The following is a 21,453-nucleotide window of genomic DNA, read 5'->3' as shown; positions in this document are numbered from 1 at the left end:
GCACCAGCTCTGTGGCGGATTTCAAAGTCGTAGCCTTGTAGTAGAATGCTCCATCTCCCAAGGCGACCTTGACAGTCTTGGATCTTTTGAAGATATTTTATGCCAATATTGTCGGTGTAGATGATGAAATGTTTGTTTGCAAGGTAATGTTTAAAATGTTGTATTCCTTCCACTAATGCAAGCCCTTCTTTGTCTGTGATGTGCCACTTTAATTCGTTTTCACGCAGTGATCGTCCTCCAAAGCTGATGGGGTGCTCTTTCTTGTTGTATTCCTGTGTTAACACATATCCTATTGCATATTCTGAACTATCAGTTGAAAGTACAAATGGTTTGTCAAAGTCTGGGTATTTTAGGATTGGTGCACTAGTTAATTTTTCTTTGAGTGTTTTAAAGGCGATTTCACATTTTTGAGTCCACTGAAATTTTACATTTTTCTTTAGTTGATCTTGGAGGGGTTGAGAAATTTTAGAATAGTCCTTCACAAACTTTCGATAATATCCAGCCATTCCTAAAAAGCGTTTGATTTCTTTGGCAGATTTTGGTGATTTAGCTTTCATTATTTTCTCAATATTTTCTGGAGATGTAGTTAACCCGTCTTTTGAAATAATATGCCCAAGATATTTAACACTGGTTGTTGCAAACTTGCACTTGGTTGGATGAAGTTTCAAATTTGCTTGTCGCAGGTTATTGAAGATGGTGTCTAGATGATGGATATGTTCGGCAAAGGTTTTGGAGAAAATCAGGATGTCATCGATGTAGACCAAAGCAATCTTGTAGTTGAGGTTTCGGAGTACTTTGCTCATCAGGGCCTGAAAGGTCATTGGAGCATTGGTCATCCCAAAACTTAACCTATTGAATTCAAAGACGCCTCTGTGCGTGATGAAGCCACTCTTGTGTTTAGTTTCTTCCCCAAGAGGAACCTGCCAAAAGCCTGAACGGAGGTCCAAAGTAGAGTAGATGGTAGCCTTTGACTCAGCCAAGGTGTCGAAGACGTCTGTCATATGAGGAATGGGGTATGACATTGGCTCGGTGATTTCATTTAGTTTGCGATAGTCAATGCAAACCCTCCATTCCCCATTTGGTTTCTTCACCATGACAACGGGGCTATGCCAGGGTGTGTTGCTCTCAGTGATGAACCCGTTCCTTTTCATCTCATCCAATTCACCATCCAAAACTTTCCTCATCTCTGGAGACAGGCGGTATGGACCAGAGCTCACAGGTCGAGCTCCCTGCTTGGTGTAGATTTCGTGTGTATGAAGGGTTGTCTCACCAATTTCAGATAAATCCTTGGCAAAGATATCCCGATTTCTTGCTAATAAATTGTAAGTTTGTAATTTTTGGGTTTCAGTTAAATTTCCATTATTGTCCAGGTTGATTCCCAGTTCATTCACCAAGTTTTTGTCATATGTAAGATTTAAGTTTGAATTTGCTGTATCTATATTGGAAATGTTAATGTCATATGTTTCCTCTTCAAAATCAAAACACAAATCATTGTCCACTAATTGAGCTTTGCCTATTGCTAATTTACTGCTTAGAAATACAGGTAGTTCAGTAGGGTTTAAGACCCTAAATCGAGCTTGACCATTGTTTACTGTACAAAGTGTCTTGCATCCAGATAATTGGTTCTTTCCTAAAATGTTTGACATGGGCTCAATTAAAATAGTTGAACCATCTGCAAATCCATTGATTTTCACTTGAAATGAATGTTCACTGTGTGGTGGCACTATGGTTTGTGAAACTGGTCTTGCCAATTCAGTTTGTTGATGAAGCACTTTTTCTGTGGAAATGGTAGCACATGTAATTCCATTGTGATTTTCAATTGGAACTTGAACTTCACCAAATTTTACTGTCACACTATTCTTGATCAGAAAGTCCACGCCAAGTATAATTTTGGCTTGTAAATGTTCAAAAACGTGGAATATTTGCTTAAATGAATGTTCCTCACAGTTGAATTCAAGCTCCACTGTTCCAAGCACAGGGTGTCTTTCCCCACAAGCACCAACTATTGTCATCAAGGAGGACCGTTTAATCTCCACATTAGGTGCAACTGATTTTAGCAGAAACTTGCTGATGCAACTGATGTCAGCTCCAGTGTCAATTAAACATTCCACAGATTTGCTGTTAATTGAAATGTTTATCTTGTTTTTCTCAAGCACTGGAGTAAATGGTCTTGTAGGTTGTTCTATTGAATTAATGGCATATTTCTTGCAAATTTTCTTGGAGCATTGCCAAGAATGACCTATTTTCTTTCTGGAAGCCATCTTCTTGGAACAAAGAAGTGTGATTGGCTCAACCAGCAACTTAGAACTTGTACATTTTCCTAGAGTTCAATCAGCAGGATGGTCTCAGGATAAAATAGGAACACAGTGGTTACCAAACAATGTTTAATTGAAGGGTTGATGTCCAGTTTTGATGACGCAAATCAGCTGTTATTGAAACTGAAGGAATTTTCTCACCAGGAATGTTGAATCTTGAAGCTTTTATGGTTGATTGTGTTGATAAAATTAATCCATTTCATATTGAACACTTATATCACATTTAACTATTTAATTTAGCACTTGACACTCACTATACACTTAAATCCAGTAGAATTCTTCTGTTCAAGAAGACTCGTTTCTAGCTGAAATGGTTGATGTGAAGTTGTCTCGGCTGATGATGTTTCCGTTGAGTTGATGTCGGTGACCGAATCAATGTAGAAATTGATTACCCGCTGTTCTCCACCATATGTCACCGCGCACCCCAGTTAAGTCGTGCAGCGTCGGGAACGGGCCAGCATATACACTCCGGTATAGTAGGGGTGGTCACCGAGCCCGAGCCACACTGTCTAAGGAGCACGTGCAGTTGGCCATTAATTTGGGGAATTAGCTGGCACAACTGCGAGTTACCGTTTAAGTTCAGATCACGTTTAATGGTTCACTTTGATTAACAACTCAAGTCCAATTAAGATGTTTAAAAGTTGGTTCTTTATTAATTCCACATTTAAGTTGAATAGTTAACAAAGATAAATCCAAAGACTTATTCAACAAGAAACATTCAATAGTCCATGTGATATATTAAGTTATGAAAGTAAGTGAATTAATTATATAGTCACAAAAAAAGTAGTTCAAAGATATTTCCTTAGTAAAAGAAGAAGTACAAAGTTCCTAGTCTATATGTATCTCTAATGTACAAATTTCTCTTCTCTTTCTTTAAATGAAAAATGTACATACTTATATACTAACTTAAAGAGTAGAAGTTACCAATCAGAATTAAGTGATAAAAAGATAATGATCGAAGATTTTAGAAAGTGTCACTCAAAAATAATTATTGTCAAAATAAAATTTACAATTAGATTAAGTCTGAGATAATTGAGAAGTGTCAAAGTCTCAAAGAGTAAGGTTTATGATTATGATCTGAGATAACTAACTGATAATAATTAAGATGAGGAAGCAGTAAAATCTTATCAGAAATGTCAAAACACTCAATTGCAATTAGAATGACTGACAAAAGTCTCTTTAGGAAATTATGAAAGTAAATATCATAGAAAAATAAGATGTAACCAAAAAAAAGAACAATAAATTTTCTAACAGAATTTGAAAGAGAAAGTCACACGGTGACAAATACATCAAGTAATTGCTGAGATATTATCCTATGTGTGCTAACATGCAAGACCTTAACCAGAATTTAGTCGCATAATAAAGGGGCAAAATTTATATAATATGAAAGATAGAGTTATCTTACTTGATTAAAGAAGAAGGTTAAATGGTTGGGAGCATGTGTGTAAAGTTTCAATGCAATACATGACGTATTCGCTGAGGTATTGACTTAAAAGTGGTAACAAGCAAAACCTTAACCAGAATTTCTATGTCTAAAAAAGGGGCCATTTTTATAATATGATGCAAACTAGAGTTATCTAACTTGGTTAATTAAGTAGGTTGGATGGTTGAGTGCCATTGTATAAAGTCTTAATGCAATACCTCAAGTAGTTGTTGAGATATTAACCTTTGTGTGCTTGCACGCAAAACCTTAACCAGAATATCTTAGTTGAATAATAAAGGGCAATTATTTACATTAAATGCAAACTAGAGTTATCTTACTTGGTTAATTAAGTAGGTTGGATTGTTGAGTACCATTGTATCAAGTCTCAATGCAATACCTCAAGTAGTTGCTGAGATATTAACCTAAGTGTGCTTGCATGCAAAACCTTAACCATAATTTTTAAGTCGAATAATAAAGAGCAATTATTTGCATTAAATGCAAACAAGAGTTATCTAACTTAGTTAATTAAGTAGGTTGGATGGTTGAGTGCCATTGTATCAAGTCTCAATGCCAAACCTCAAGAAGTTGCTGAGATATTAACCTATGTGTGCTTGCACGCAAAACCTTAACCAGAATTTCTAAGTCGAATAATAAAGGCCTATTATTTGCATAAAATACAAACTAGAGTTATCTTACTTGGTTAATTAAGTAGATTGGATGGTTGAGTGCCACAGTATAAAATCTCAATGCAATACCTCAAGTAGTTGCTGAGATATAAACCTATGTGTGCTTGCACACAAAACCTTAACCAGGATTTCTAAGTTGAATAATAAAGGGCAATTATTTGCATTAAATGAAAACAAGAGTTATCTTACTTGGTAAATTAAGTAGGTTGGACGGTTGAGTACCATTGTATCAAGTATCAATGCAATACCTCAAGTAGTTGCTGAGATATTAACCTATGTGTGCTTGCACGCAAAACCTTACCAGAATTTCTAAGTCGAAAAATAAAGGCCTATTATTTGCATTAAATGCAAATTAAAGTGTTCTAACTGGGTTAATTAAGTAGGTTGGAAGGTTGAGTACCAGTGTATAAAGTCTCAATGCAATACCTCAAGTAGTTGCTGAGATATTAACCTATGTGTGATTGCATGCAAATCCTTAACCGACGCCGACACTTGGGTGAGTAGTATAGCTCTCCATAATCTTCGAATAGTCGAGCTAAAAATCAGTTTGTTTAGAAAAAATACTGTTGTCTATTTTGAAAGGCCATTAGAAAGTACTCCCGGTGAGGATCAAACCCACAACCTCTTGGGTGAGAGAGTGGACACCTATACCACTAGACCACTCTCACCCTGGCAAAATAGCCAGAGTTATAGAACCTGCTATACACTTATGTATCGTAATAGTGAACATGATTGTGTACCAATTTTTGTTTTAATATCTTTAAAATGCAGACATCAAAACCAAGACTTATTTAGCTATGTAAATACCTTGACTCTTTTCGTCAAAATACAAGACAAGCTTCATCTCAATTAAGTTTACATGGATGCAGCATTTATAATCACTTTACTGTGACAAGATCATTCATCCCTCATCACTTCATTATTATGACAGGATGGCTCCATGCAGGCGAAGAAAAAAACTTGTAATGTTGCCATAGGAGCTAACAATTACAAGTATTTCAATCCTGACTATTCTGGTACAAAACCATTGCAGAAATAATGAAACAATGTGGTAATCTTTAGACAAGCACAATGTCAGATGCAGGAAGAAAAATAAATCACAAGGTAGCTTGTACAACCTCTTAGTTATTTGTGAAGTACTCTAACAAAGGTAGTTAGAAACATCAAGGCATCCACGGCTGTTTCCAGATTTGACGTAAGAGCGGGGCTAGCTTGAAACGTATGCCCCTTCCTTCAATGCTTAATTTTTTTTAAACTATGATATTGGGGATCTTCTACCCCCCCCCCCCCCCCCCCCTCTCTGATCAGACACATTGAATCTGTCGATGATCAAGGTAACAAGCGTTTTTATTCTTCAATATGCAGGAACATGCAGCAAATATCAGCAATATCCCTGTATTCCCTGTAGAACAAGAGTATTGGTAATGGCTTCAGGTAGCTGCCAGTGTTCAATGTATGCTTGTGTTTTTTGGCAGTTTGTAATCACCCGATTGCCGGCTAATTGATACTGATGAGTTTTTGTCTGTTATATAGCATCCTGAAATCCACCTGCTTACTTTAAAACCAGGTGTACAGACCATTGAAGGGGGAATTTTACACTTGATGTGCCAGAACATAAGACCATTACACACAGGTTTGAAACTACTTCACAGTTTCATGATTATGCCTCATGTTCAAAATGAAAGAACAGTGATATTGAACACTCAGTGATTTCAGATTTTGTACATGTATACAAAATAGGCATGTGTGAAGAAAACAAATGAGAGCGCTGTGGAACGGCTGCCAATGCTGGTCTGGCCTTGTTTTTTTAAGTTAAACAATGTTGATTTGATCTGATGACCTTAAAATCAATAGAGGCCATCTACTGGTCACGCCCAATCTACATATCAAGTTTAAGAACCGTTGGTGCAGACATTATCAAGTTAGATCTCAGACAAGATTTATGATCTTGACCTTTGAACTTAATGACCCGAAAACACATAAGGGTCATCTTCTGGTCACACCCAACCTTCATGTCAGGTTTGAGGGCCATGGGTGCAAGCATTGTCAAATTATCACTCAGACAAGCTTTTTGCATTCAAGATCAGTGATCTGACCTTTGACCTCAAAATCAAAAGCCACATCTACTAGTCACATCCACAAATTTCTTATCAAGTATGACTCTCATGTGTACAAGCATTGTCAAGTTATCACTGAACAAGCTTTTAACCTTCAAGGGCACTGTGACCTTTGACCTGATGACCTCAAATTCATCTACTGGTCACACCAAACCTTCATGTTAAGTTTGAGGGCCATGGAAGCATTATCACTCTGACAAACTTTTTGCATTCAAAGTCACTGTAACCTTTAAATCTTTGACCCAAAGACCTCAAAATCAATATGATCTATCTACTCTAAGTTGCTGTAGATTCCTATTTTGTGAACCTGATAATTATCAACAAGGTCTAGGGATTGCTGCAACAAGATGTCTGATCAAACTTCATTTTCGTATGTAGTCAGAATTTCAGATGAATTCAGAATGATATGCTAGAAAAGAAAAGAGCTTGTGAAGCCAACAAGACTGTTGGCTCCAAGCAGCAGATGAATTGGATCACCACTTTACTGTATGGCAACTTGACTGTGACACACAATATGATCTATTGTATGGCAACTGGACTGGGACACACAATATGCTCTAATGTGAGGCAACTGGACTGGGACACACAATATGCTCTAATGTGCGGCAACAGGACTGGGACACACAATATGCTCTATTGTGCGGCAACTGGACTGGGACACACAATATGCTCTAATGTGCGGCAACTGGACTGGGACACACAATATGCTCTACTGTGAGGCAACTGGACTGGGACACACAATATGCTCTAACTGTATGGCAACTGGACTGGGACACACAATATGCTCTAACTGTGAGGCAACTGGACTGGGACACACAATATGCTCTAACTGTGAGGCAACTGGACTGGGACACACAATATGATCTAACTGTGAGGCAACTGGACTGGGACACACAATATGCTCTAACTGTGAGGCAACTGGACTGGGACACACAATATGCTCTATTGTGCGGCAACTGGACTGGGACACACAATATGCTCTAACTGTGCAGCAACTGGACTGGGACACACAATATGCTCTACTGTGCGGCAACTGGACTGGGACACACAATATGCTCTACTGTGAGGCAACTGGACTGGGACACAATATGCTCTATTGTGCGGCAACTGGACTGGGACACACAATATGCTCTAATGTGCGCCAACTGGACTGGGACACACAATATGCTCTAATGTGAGGCAACTGGACTGGGACACACAATATGCTCTATTGTGCGGCAACTGGACTGGGACACACAATATGCTCTATTGTGCAGCAACTGGACTGGGACACACAATATGCTCTATTGTGCGGCAACTGGACTGGGACACACAATCAGGGTTCGAATTTAGACTCGCATACTTGCAAAATGCGAGCGATATTTGGAAATTGCGAGTGACTTTTATTCAAGCTCGCAAAATTCTGCGAGTGGCTTTTTCTAGACCACAAAATGTTAAAAGGAAAGTAGAATAAACATGAACTTAATTCCGCTATGAAGTCGAGTGTGAACAGCCTATAAGTGGCATGTTTACACTACCGGTATAAAGAAGACAGTACGGAGTCACGCTCTAGTAGGTTTTCAACAATAGAACAAATACAGAAAAGGCCGAGTTTTATCTCGAATATTTCCGGGATGCTCCGAGGCGTGCATAATACAAAGTAAATACGAATGACGTAATCACCTAGCTCAATCATTGGCTAAATTTAGCGCTTTTGCGCACTATATGTAAACCCCATCATCCTTTGAATACATTTCCGCCCAACTGTCAAATTGAATAGACTTCGTTGATCGATATAGTTCATGGTCCAAAGTATCCACGCTACATTTACTGTTGCTTTTTTATTTTAAATTTATTATTTTATTGTTCTTAATACTTACAAGCTTAATGAAATCTGTAGCGTGCTTGTAGAATGGGTATTAAATTACCCGATGGCGAGGGTAAATATACAAAGTGAACAATGTCAAATTATTGGACAGCTTTGTTATCAAAAAGCTGCCAGCATCAGACGAGTCTTTCCATACCCCCCAAATAAAATAAGCCATCAACAAGTTCTAGTAGTCGAGTCACTTTTAAATATTCATAATATGTCTTAGGTGTTAATTTCTACTTTAATTAGACAATATTATAAGGGAATAAAGCAAATAATAAAATTGCAAGTTGATTTGTCATTTTGCGAGTTGCCTCAAAATGCACTCGCAAAATTTTGCGAGTGTTCCTCAAAGTTAAATTCGAACCCTGACAATATGCTCTATTGTGCGGCAACTGGACTGAGACATACAATATGCTACTGGGACACACAATATGCTCTAATGTGCAGCAACTGGACTGGGACACACAATATGCTCTAATGTGCGGCAACTGGACTGGGACACACAATATGCTCTAATGTGCGGCAACTGGACTGGGACACAATATGCTCTATTGTGCGACAACTGGACTGGGACACACAATATGCCCAACTGTACGGCAACTGGACTGGGACACACAATATGCTCTAATGTGCGGCAACTGGACTGGGACACACAATATGCTCTAATGTGCGGCAACTGGACTGGGACACACAATATGCTCTATTGTGCGGCAACTGGACTGGGACACACAATATGCTCTAATGTGCGGCAACTGGACTGGGACACACAATATGCTCTAATGTGAGGCAACTGGACTGGGACACACTATATGCTCTAATGTGCGGCAACAGGACTGGGACACACAATATGCTCTATTGTGCGACAACTGGACTGGGACACACAATATGCTCTAATGTGAGGCAACTGGACTGGGACACACAATATGCTCTAACTGTATGGCAACTGGACTGGGACACACAATATGCTCTAATGTGCGGGAACTGGACTGGGACACACAATATGCTCTACTGTGAGGCAACTGGACTGGGACACACAATATGCTCTAACTGTACGGCAACTGGACTGGGACACACAATATGCTCTAATGTGCGGCAACTGGACTGGGACACACAATATGCTCTATTGTGCGGCAACTGGACTGGGACACACAATATGCTCTAATGTGAGGCAACTGGACTGGGACACACAATATGCTCTATTGTGCGGCAACTGGACTGGGACACACAATATGCTCTATTGTGCGGCAACTGGACTGAGACATACAATATGCTCTAACTGTATGGCAACTGGACTGGGACACACAATATGCTCTAATGTGCGGCAACTGGACTTGGACACACAATATGCTCTACTGTGAGGCAACTGGACTGGGACACACAATATGCTCTAATGTGCGGCAACTGGACTGGGACACACAATATCCTCTATTGTGCGGCAACTGGACTGGGACACACAATATGCTCTAATGTGCGGCAACTGGACTGGGACACACAAAATGCTCTAATGTGCGGCAACTGGACTGGGACACACAATATGCTCTACTGTGAGGCAACTGGACTGGGACACACAATATGCTCTTACTGTATGGCAACTGGACTGGGACACACAATATGCTCTAATGTGCGGCAACTGGACTGGGACACACAATATGCTCTACTGTGAGGCAACTGGACTGGGACACACAATATGCTCTAACTGTACGGCAACTGGACTGGGACACACAATATGCTCTAATGTGCGGCAACTGGACTGGGACACACAATATGCTCTATTGTGCGGCAACTGGACTGGGACACACAATATGCTCTAATGTGCGGCAACTGGACTGGGACACACAATATGCTTTAATGTGCAGCAACTGGACTGGGACACACAATATGCTCTATTGTGAGGCAACTGGACTTGGACACACAATATGCTCTAACTGTGCAGCAACTGGACTGGGACACAATATGCTCTAACTGTGAGGCAACTAATCTGGGACACACACTATGCTCGACTGTGCAGCAACTGGACTGGGACACACAATATGCTCTACTGTGAGGCAACTGGACTGGGACACACAATACGCTCTAACTGTGGGGCAACTGGACTGGGACACAATATGCTCTAACTGTGAGGGAACTGGACTGGGACACACAATATGCTCGACTGTGCGGCAACTGGACTGGGACACACAATATGCCCAACTGTGAGGCAACTGGACTGGGACACACAATATGCTCGACTGTGAGGCAACTACACTGGGACACAATATGCTCTAATGTGCGGCAACTGGACTGGGACACACAATATGCTCTAATGTGCGCCAACTGGACTGGGACACACAATATGCTCTATTGTGCGACAACTGGACTGAGACATACAATATGCTACTGGGACACACAATTATTGCTGTAATGTGCAGCAACTGGACTTGGACACACAATATGCTGTAATGTGCAGCAACTGGACTGGGACACACAATATGCTCTAATGTGCGGCAACTGGACTGGGACAGCCGCAACCGGAAATGCTAGACTGTGCTGATTTTAATAATAGGGAATTTTGCAAAGCCACAGTCTTTTCACCATCTTTTAACATTGGTTTGATCAACAATTAGTTTTAGGGTGTGTATGCCAATGTTGATGCAGATGCATGGGACAGAGCCTTCCATTCGGCACTGCCTTAACTTAAATCCCCAAAGTGACAACAACAGTGACAATGGATCCAATAAGAAAGACATGCACAATGCTAAACAGAACCTCATCCAGGTAACAACCATGTGCAAGCTATAGCAGCTGCTGCAAATCTCCAAGAAGCAAAAAGGAGCTGACTTCTGCTATAACTGATGAAAGAAATGACTAGAATGCAGACTAGATTTTCAAAGCAATATTGCATAACAGTTCTTTGAACCAACAAACCTCAACCTTTTTCATTATAGAAAGTCAAGATTAATATGAGAAGGCTCAACTCATCCTTCAAGAATGGCATTTAAATGATGTATGGAAAAAAGTAATCATACTAACAATACCATGACATTTTCTTAAGATTCCTTAACATCAATCTTCGGTTATGACAAACCATAAAGCATTCAATTATCATTCAATTATCATAAAATTCCATAGACTAAACAATACAAAATCCGTATTTCAGACTGACTAGTCCATCTCGGTGGCACCTTTGACTTTCCTCCTCAAGGAAGTTTACAAGAACTTTCACAGCATTATTGCTACCCTGTGGACAGCTCACCATAACTTTTTTCTGTGAAAATGATAAGTGACAGCTTGAGAACCCAACTGACACACTCAATTACATAACCTATAGATTACTCTAATTACTAATACCCATCTTTTTTCTGAGGAGAGGCATCAAATTTATATTTCATTTTGTCAGAAACCTTTATATTCTATTGGGTGTGTGAAAACCTGTCATCATTTTAATGGAACTTGTCAGCATCATCAAATTTAGATGACACACCATTTAAGTTATAGGTAATAGCAGATAGTGGTTTAAAATGATGGTCCAATAATGGAATATGAATCCATTAATTGTTGATGATCCATACTCAATTTTCTCAACTTTTTTAAAAACAATTAAATGCATGCCTATAGTATCATGTGTTCAGCGGAACAATATATATTAAACAAGAGAGCCATGATGGCCCTAAATTGCTCACCTGAGTAAAAGTGTTTAACCTTTGTAATCAATATAGCTTGATATTTGTTCTCAATGTGTACATATGGTCCAATTTTGAAAACTGTAGCTTCAAAAATACTTTGTGCTCAGATGAGATAAAAATGCCTATCGATTTCTTTACCATAGCCAATCATGAAAATACATCAAATTGGTACCGGACTATCAACTTCTATATCCTCTGATTCCATATTATGCCTGTGCTTCATGTGTCAAGTTCTGAAATTTATTGATGTTTATTTAAATCGACACCTAAGTTACTGTCAAAACTAATTTAACTGAAATAAACAATATTTTTATACCAATATTTAGCTTGGAAATAATCTTTCAATTTTTTCCAATTCAATGATCGATTATTGTTGTCCATTTGGATTTGATTATTGTTCATGAAATTTTCCGATTATCTAACGCTTTAAGTGGTGCACGTCTATTATATAATTATGTAACATCTAGAAGGCCAAAATAGTACGTCATAAATTTATCAGAGGAATTTATTGTAAAAACAGTCAGTTGTGAAGGCTTCAGGGAGTGTAACGTAAAATTGCCTAAAATAACATTTGAAAAAAAAACTATGATTAACAGTTCATGAAGAAGCCAGGGAAACACTATCAATTTTTAACAAAAAACAGACGGAGTGAAAATTATTACTAAATGGTTGCAAAACCACTTAATATCATCAATTTCTGACGCCAAATTAAATTTTGGCCTGGAATCAAGATCATCAATGAAAATAAAGCAGGCATAAATCACAAAAATTTGGTTTTTAATATCTATAAGAACAAAGAGGCATGTCTGGAGTGTTATTTCGATTCATCGTTTCATTTGTTTTGCTTCTGGAAGTGGTTTAAAGAATTACCAAAAAGTTAACAAGAAATCCTGCATCTTTTTGGCAGACAATAACTTATAGCAGAATTATCATTTCTGTTGATTTACAACTGCAGGGCTTATATAAATATGAGATAAACAACTACGAGCTATCAGAGTATGAAAGGAACTTATCTCAGTTTTAAATCGTTGTAAAATATATCAACGCACCCTTTCATCTCCTTATTTTCTAAAAAGAGGTTGATCTGCGTCAAAATTTTGGAATAAAATCTATCACAAAATCCATAAGACAGTCATGTATACCTGCTGATAAATATTTATTGAGAACATCCAGTGCAATCCAGTAACAGATTAGTGAGATTAACTTTAAACCTGAAGGCAGAATTTTTATAGAAACATTAACAACCAACATATTTCAAATTATTTGTATGGTTTGGCACAACTTGCTGTAGGTGACCCAGTCTGTGGCAAACATATTTAAGAAGTAGTGGTCACCAAACCAGACAGGTACATTTGATTCCCCCAACGGCCATATATATTTGACATTATGATTTATGCGTACATTTTGTCGGATGTTGTTTCGCCTATTTCAAAACTGTTGTAAAACATAATACATGTACAATTTCAACCCCTTCGGCACCAGATATATAATAGATAATAGATATTATATCATTCTATGTCAAAGTTTTGCAACATCGGCAGTCTCTAATGTTGCATTTTGTGCTACTACAGTGCTGAAAGGGTTCAACTGCAGTAATTTGTTGAAAATTAACAGGTATTTGGTAACATGTAACCACCTTCATCAACTAGTCTCACCTTTTTTCATAGTCATTTTGTCCCTCACTATGTCCAAGAACTATGAACCTTTCAGTATGAAATGATTTTTGGTGTCCATCTTCCACAGGGATACGTTTATCCAATGGTGACCTTGACCCCTTACAATCCTGTGACCTTTTGACCTCTGGAGATGCTGGGTTGGATGTTGATTGGTTGAGAGAGTTAATTAGTTCAAATATGTTGGCCTGGTATTCCTCTGGAGACATGTATGAACCATGAAGAGACCCTGGTTGGGAGGAGCTCTGGTCATTTTGTGTTTGGGTCATGCTTGTGGATAAACCAGCAGGCAGCTTGTCCTCGACTGGAAACTTGGGCACCATAGCAATACTAGACAAGGTATTGGCAGTCATGTTGTATATCGCAGAAGAGGAGTCAGTTTTCTGTGAATCAGAAGGGGATGGTAGGTCTCTAGGGTGCCTCTCAATGGGCCTTAGCTCCATGTTCCCTTCTTTGGTCCTCACCCAAACATGACCGGGCACCTGTACCGGGCTTCCAACAGGAGACCGACGGGCTCCAAGCCGGTCTGGGCTTGGGGTGACTTTCCTTAGCTCAACCTTAGAGCCCCCTTTTCCACCTGGCATCCAGTACTCTTCTTGCAGAGAAACAGATCTTGGCATTATTATAAATCCACCATTGGAGTTTTCGAAAACTTGTTCATCTGCAAGCTCAATTATTTGAGGACTCGCTTGCCCATCTGATGCTGCTCTGTTTTCATTGTCATAGCCACCCTTCATTGGGGAATTTCTTGAACTAGGGGCTGAGTTCATCCTTTCCAGGCCCTTATTCTTTCTTCTTGTCCTAGGACTAGTAGCATACCCCTGCCATTGACCATCAGAGTTAGGCTTCATTTCTATTTCTCTGTTTTGGGTAAGGTCTGTTTCCGAATCTTTCTCAGTCACTGGTAAGTCTTGTAAAGAAAGGTCCTTTGGTCTCTCCTTGTGTCTATTCCTAGGAAGAGTATTATAAAAGTTGGTCCAAAACTTGTCCTTTTGTAAACCAGCACTTTCGATTTCTGCACCTGTTGGTAATGTCCCTGAATGATTTCCCTTGTACTGTTTTGGTTTAAACGAAGTCGAAACGTTCATATTAGTGTCAGGATTATCATATGTTTCACCCCTGCCATTGCGATGCACAGCTTCAAGACTTCCTGCCTTTTTGACCTTACGAAGACTTCCCTCAAAAGTGTCATGAATCTTTTCACGAAAACTTCTTGACCCAGTGACCTTTCGTGTAGGGCGAACATCAGTAAGGGAACCCCTCCTCTTTATAGACGAAAGACTGAGCGGTTTACCCACAGATTCAACATGTTTGTGCTCTTTTGCTTTGCTCTTTGGGCTGGCACACGGCCCCAGCGCAGCTAACCAAGATGACATAGCTGATTGCTAGTTTCCGATCTACCTACATTTCTGAACTACATTCCAAACCCATGCACAACATCCAGATTTTGATCAGAATTCTTCGGAAAATTCGAAAATCACATAAAAAACCCAGTTCCTCCTCTGGCTATTCCATATTGAACTGCTGAAATCGCACCAAACCAACTAAAGAACAGAGATAGAATCAAAAGAAGCTTTATGCTGCAAGCAACCAGGAAATCTTCCTTATTCTTGTAGAGAAATAAAAATTCCATCAAGGTCTTTCATGGCTCCATCCACTGGTATAAATCAAGGACTTATAAACAGGCTTTTTCTTGTGTTTCTGATAACTATCTCATTATCTGTTTGGTATGGGAATAATAGACCAACTATATTCTTTTTTTATCTCATAGATACCAAATAAAACAATCACAATAGCAGGGTCTTTACTCTCATTTAACTCAGCAGGTGTGCACTCGCATTTCCTGTTTTTCACTACACACTCTCTTTTTCTTAGTTTTCTGTTTCTATGGAAATAATCCTGCCCTGTTAAGAATAACTTTTGATTTTAATCAAAGCATAACGATTGATCAGATACCAGGTATATATAGATCAACTCATCTTTCAGTGAAGTCATGGTATATCGTAACTCATCTTTCACTTTTCAATGCCTTTCAATACCCGTTTTTGTTTTTCTTAGAAATTCCAAGGAAAATATTTTTTTTATTCAACTTCTGGCAGATCTATTCTAAACATTACAAGCTGCAAACATTTTAATAGCCATAGATATTTTCATGTTTTCTGTCCTGCACATGGTGCATCGCTTCCTGGTAAACACAAACAAAATTTCTGAACAGTTCCACAAACACAATGGTCTCACATGTCCACAATTATCATAACTAGTCTTGTACTGGCTATATATTTTCCAAACATCTCAATCCAACCAGTATACCGGCCTTCTGGTTATAATAATAACCACTCCAGAGAGTAAATCATTAACTCCAGCATGATCACAGCACCACTATATGTTTCCTAATTTCATCATCTCTATGGTACATCCTGCCAAAATATAATAAATAGGCCTGTTCGCAATATGCCAGCACACCAGTTATACATTTATTGTATAAAATATATTCCACACTCCACGCGCACAAAAGTAATATATATATATATATTTCCGATAGCTGTAAAATTTCAAACCTGAATATAATCCAAGACAAAAATGTAAAAATCAGTTCTGTGATGTTTTAAAGGTATATCCAGGTAGACTCAAGAGATTTTCAGGGGCTCACTGCTGTGCAAAACACATTAAGTTGGCTCTTCTATCTGAGATATCATTCTGAGATAGCTCTGAAAAGATGCGTGGGGAAATTTTAAGGGAGACAACTATGGAAATGATAGCTATGATTTTCAAAATTTACCTGTCTGTGTTTTGTAATTTTTTTAAATTCTTTTTAATAAAATTAAAGATGATAACCAAAAAATAAAGGAAATCCTAGGTAATCTGAAAAATGAACAATAAATATTTTAAAACTGAATATTATACTGAGTCTTCAAGTTATGAAATCCAAGTTTTTGTACTAAGAAATCTTCTGGTTTTTGTTTCTAAAAGGTTGTTGTTATGGAGTCTGCATATGCCTGTTGACTGCATTATAGCCAGGAGTCAGACATGACCTCCTACTTTTCAAGAAGCTTCAACATGTTTTAAAAAAATAATTTACAGTTGAAGTGTTCAGTTTTTACAGAAACAGCATAAAATAGAAACTCATTACTTCATTCACATTATGAGGGAAAAAAATGTGTACACTTTGCCTCACTTAATTATCCCTCTCAAAGAAATAACATCACATTACATGCAGACTTTCTTATTTATTAGGAGATGATGCGAATAACCCTCGATCAATTATAAAAAGTAATTAATAGCAAAGTACTTACTGCAATACTAAATACAAAAGTACAGGCAAGTTTACAGTGGTAATAAAAAACCTACGAAATCTGTGGGGCCTAACCAATCATAGAAATTAAGATTTTACTGTCAGTATAAGCCCAAATACTCTATGTTCATAACGATATATATTTAAAGTATTTAATTCACAAGACTGAATATATAAACTTATAACAAATCCCAGATTTCTTTTTAAGTGCCCAGGATTGTTTCACTGGCTTGCCAGCGTGAGCTGAGAGACATTTCAATCACAGCCCAACTTTGTCATATTTCCCTATTCCTAAGCCTTCAGTCTTATATAAATTACATAAGAAAGAGCAGGTAAGTATTCACAGAATGCCTGATTAGGCCAGTGAAATATAATTATTGGATTCTCATCCTTATTATAAAAAATAAAATGGCACAGGTGGTTTAGGTTTCATTTCCTAAGCATTAACCCACTATGTACAAAATATAGTCAAATTTACTTCTTGCTCTTAATTGTTCTTCTAATTGATTACCTATAAATAATTAAAATACATGACAGTCACTTTCATACAAATGCTTATGGCATGTTTTGATGTTGCTGCTATTTTTATGACCCATCCAGGCTGGACTTCTGTACAATAAAAAACGATCAGGGGGGTTTCCAACAGGAGTTGGCAGGGATAAAAATCAAAAGCATGTTTTTCTTTTGCCTTATATAATGTAACAATATGCATGTAAGAATTGCCAGGAAACCTGTTTATTTCTCTCTCCTCAAGCAACAGCAGTTGTTACAATTAGCAGCTCCTCTTGATTAGTGATGGAAGACAAATGATTTTCTTACATAGCCTGCTGTTAAGCTTTGTTTATTTCTCAGTAAGCATCTGTTAAGACAATGACTATGAATAATAACTAATGCAGATGAAGTAACATTGATAACAGGGAAAAATGTGTCTTATAACTTTGCATTACAGTACGACACATAAAAAGGTAATTAAAAAAAATAAAATATTTTGTAATCTTTTTGCCAAATGATTGAAAAGAAGAGATTAATAAAACATTATTCAGCACAAATGTCCCATTAATGTTTGCTAAAGGATAGAAATATTTCAATAAACTCCCTTGGTATCAAAACTACCACTTTAAATTTTACTGCAACAAGAAACAAGAAACCCCCCTAAACTACAGAAGCAAAAAGGATTTCCCAAATTGGCAGGAAGGTAGATAATTACCTCCCTTGTCATTAAAAGTGTTCTGCTGTTCAAATTAAAACCTCATTGAAAATCAGCTGCATGAGATCGAATGTTGAAGAGTGGGCAGCTCAATCACTTGAATCACATAAATTTGTTATGCCATAAAAATCCTCCAATGTGTCTTTTTTGTTATAGTGACAATGAGTTGAAAATTGGACATAAATGACTAGTTTTATCTCTCAGAGGTTTATATGTGTATAATGAAAAAAAATCATGGAATGAAGTTTGTAACATAGGATTGCCTAACTCTTGTGTTAAATATAAAATATCCGAACAGAAATCAAAATCTGATCATCTAGATCTTGCAGAACTTGTTTACCTATGTGGGGGATTTTGCTAGGTACAATTTCTTTGTAAACAAATCTCAAAATATATTTACAATTTTTACTACCTACCACATTCTATGACCCAGATATCAAGCCTATATTTATTATTTAAATATGAATGTTTTATAGCTAATTGGAACTCATTAGCGGAAATCTTTCAGTCAGGAGAAGGGTTGATTCAGAAATGCAGACACCATCGCCATCAATCAGTGTGTATCAAATCATCTGTTGATGGGAATCAAGTTATCAAACAATGATTATAAGTAATGAGTTGTACTGAGATGAATTCATTATGCACTTTCAGTTTAAATTCTGAAAAATGCCGATGTCAATACTATTAGAAGTAATTGTTATAATTGATATAACCTGGGTGGAATGAGGGCAGGATTTTAGTTTATACTTTATTATACTTCTTTCAGCTCTTTTGTGACATTAATGCTTATAAGCATTAGTGCAATTACTCTGGTGTCCAAGTTTCCTGGGTAGAAACCAGGGTCCATATTCAATATAATGATTACCATATCTTTTTCCATAGATATGCCTCAGTGATTCAATTAAGTCTTTTGGCAATACCATTTTACAGTCCAATCAAAACAGTCAGAATTTATTATTAAATTCAAGACAGATCAAAGTTGGTTCTTCATTACGGACTCTCGTGTCAATTTTAAATATTTGAGTGGTCAAAAGAAAGTACCCAAGGTGGAGATTAAACCCACAACCTTTTGGGTTAGAGGCGGACACCTATATCACAAGAGCACTCGATCACCCTCTTCCTCACAGCACAAGTTTGAAAAGCTTGTTAATACGGTAAGTAACATATTTTTAAAAGGGATATCACAACAAACGCCATGCATTTCTTCTGTTTGTGTGTCTGTCTAAACTGACTGAATTTATAATTAAAGTTTCAAACAATTGCTTTTTTCTGGGAATCAATTACACTGAATCATGTTTTCCATCCTCAGTGCAATCATGCAAACAAAACTATTGCATTTCAGGTGTTACTATGTGGACTATGCTGTGAAAATCATTTTTATGCAATTTCTAAATTAAAAAAAAATAAATCTTACTACCAACACCTGTATATTAAAACTGTATAATTATGCTCCTAAATTCACCAAGTATACTTAAACAGATCAACAGATACTTATTCTCATGGGTATAAAAAAATCTTGCCACAAAAACACAAAAAATCGGTGGCAATCTTCAATAAAAGAGCAGTGAACATTTATCTTATCGGGGCATTATCAAGTATAGAGTCCATCCAGACTTTACCAGACATTAGGGCCGTCTGTCAGAATAACCTTGTACACTGGGGCGTAGGATTATTTGATCAGCGGGAATCTTTTCGCAAATGATATATATATATTTTTTCTATCTGTAAAAGAAAAGTATATTTCCTGCACAATTACAATGTACATGATAAATAACGATGTAAACTGGGGCATTGAATTATTTTATCAGAGGAATATTTTTTGCTGGCTAATATGATTTTTTTCCTTTTTTCGAACGGCCAGTGGTATAATTTACACAATCAAGCCCAACACTTTAATTAAATACTCATGTTCCATTATTCAAATTTTTAAATGAACAAAAGTGCTTAAGTACCCATACAATAGCAGAAAGTAGGCATCTGACATGTCTAAATTTTCACTTGATATAGATGGAGGGGCTTAGGGAAACAGAGAAAGAGGGTTCAGAGTGATAAGCATTTAATTTGATGGACACATCAATATTTATATTTAAAATGTGTTTATTTGTTTATGTGCATTTTAATTAGTGTTTACTGAATTTCTGCTTTATTTTCAGTCCTTTATTTAATTCTCTTTCGCATATTTTTCGCTATACCTGTAACAAATCAGTTATATAGCTTTAAAAGCATCCAAGATGAGTCAATGCTGCAAAATGGGCCGCTGGCACCAAATCCTGAAAAATCTAGAATTTCAACATAATAAATGCAAATCTTAACCAAAATTTACCAATATTATAAGATGTATAAATCTGTTAAGAGGGCTATTTCCAACTGTTTCACAAATCAAACAGTGGTTTGAGGCCCCCATAACAGAGCATGGGGAGATAACATTATCAGACAGGCCGTATTTGCTTCACAGGGGGTTTTCCTCTCGAAGATTTTGAATAAAATATGCCAGGGGGGATAATTCAGTAAACAGGTGGTTTGAAGTTTAAAACCTCTTAATATTTTATGTGAAAATATGTGTTGCGATTGTATTTATCAGTCAAAAAGTATATTGTTTTGACTAATTACTATAATCAAGTCGGAAAATAGCTCAATGAGCTTATGTTACATTAAGCGGCTCTGGTAAAAAAATCAGAATAATTTTATCTAAATTGAGTCGACAAAGCCTTTCCAACTTAAATTCAAGCAATGAGCTTTTCATTACACTATTTACTATGAATTATACTCAACAAAATGAAATTGCTAGCAAAGGGAGGCAACTACATACTAAATAACAATATTGCAGATAGAGTTAACTCCCTTATTTCTCAAATAAATGTCATTTGACCACATGTTGTTTTTATTATCCATGGAAATACATGAATGCCAATAAAAAGCATCAACATCATGCCCAGAAGTCTTTCATTAACCCCCAACCAAAAACGTGTTTTCATGTTACAAAGCAATATCATTTTTTCAACAAATGTTTACCAGAAATGCCAGTGATTGCTCAAAACTACGAATGCAAAGGAATGGCAAAATTGATATTCGAATATTTGGTAATGTTTTCGATCAAATATTAAAATATTGGGTAACCAAAATGAATCTTTTAGGAGTTATAGTTAAAGCCTTGGCCTTGGCACCCTTTTTCTTAGACGGTTCCTCGCTACATTACATATGTTTCAAAGCGACGGACACTATTTTT

At 37.3% G+C, this 21,453-nt stretch overlaps 1 protein-coding gene across 4 annotated transcripts in view; it reads right to left on the bottom strand.

Annotated features, from left to right (window-relative positions):
- LOC128227263 (uncharacterized) overlaps nucleotides 1-16,249 on the bottom strand; it is a 47,590-nt gene extending 31,341 nt beyond the window's left edge. For 2 of the 4 annotated variants that reach the window (XM_052937622.1, XM_052937624.1), the window contains exon 1: nucleotides 13,711-16,245. In XM_052937622.1, coding sequence (XP_052793582.1) covers nucleotides 13,711-15,104 — 1,394 coding nt within the window. In that variant the 5' untranslated portion in view covers nucleotides 15,105-16,245. Of the gene's footprint in view, nucleotides 1-13,710 lie in introns of all 4 variants that reach the window. The other 2 variants (XM_052937623.1, XM_052937626.1) reach the window with 2 other exon arrangements.
- Nucleotides 16,250-21,453: the final 5,204 nt, after the last annotated feature.

This window comes from Mya arenaria, chromosome 3 (assembly GCF_026914265.1).
Source record: "Mya arenaria isolate MELC-2E11 chromosome 3, ASM2691426v1".
NCBI classification, from domain to species: domain Eukaryota; kingdom Metazoa; phylum Mollusca; class Bivalvia; order Myida; family Myidae; genus Mya; species Mya arenaria.
Note: the sequence above shows the minus strand (reverse complement) of the source record. Positions and strands in the feature narration are given on the sequence as shown.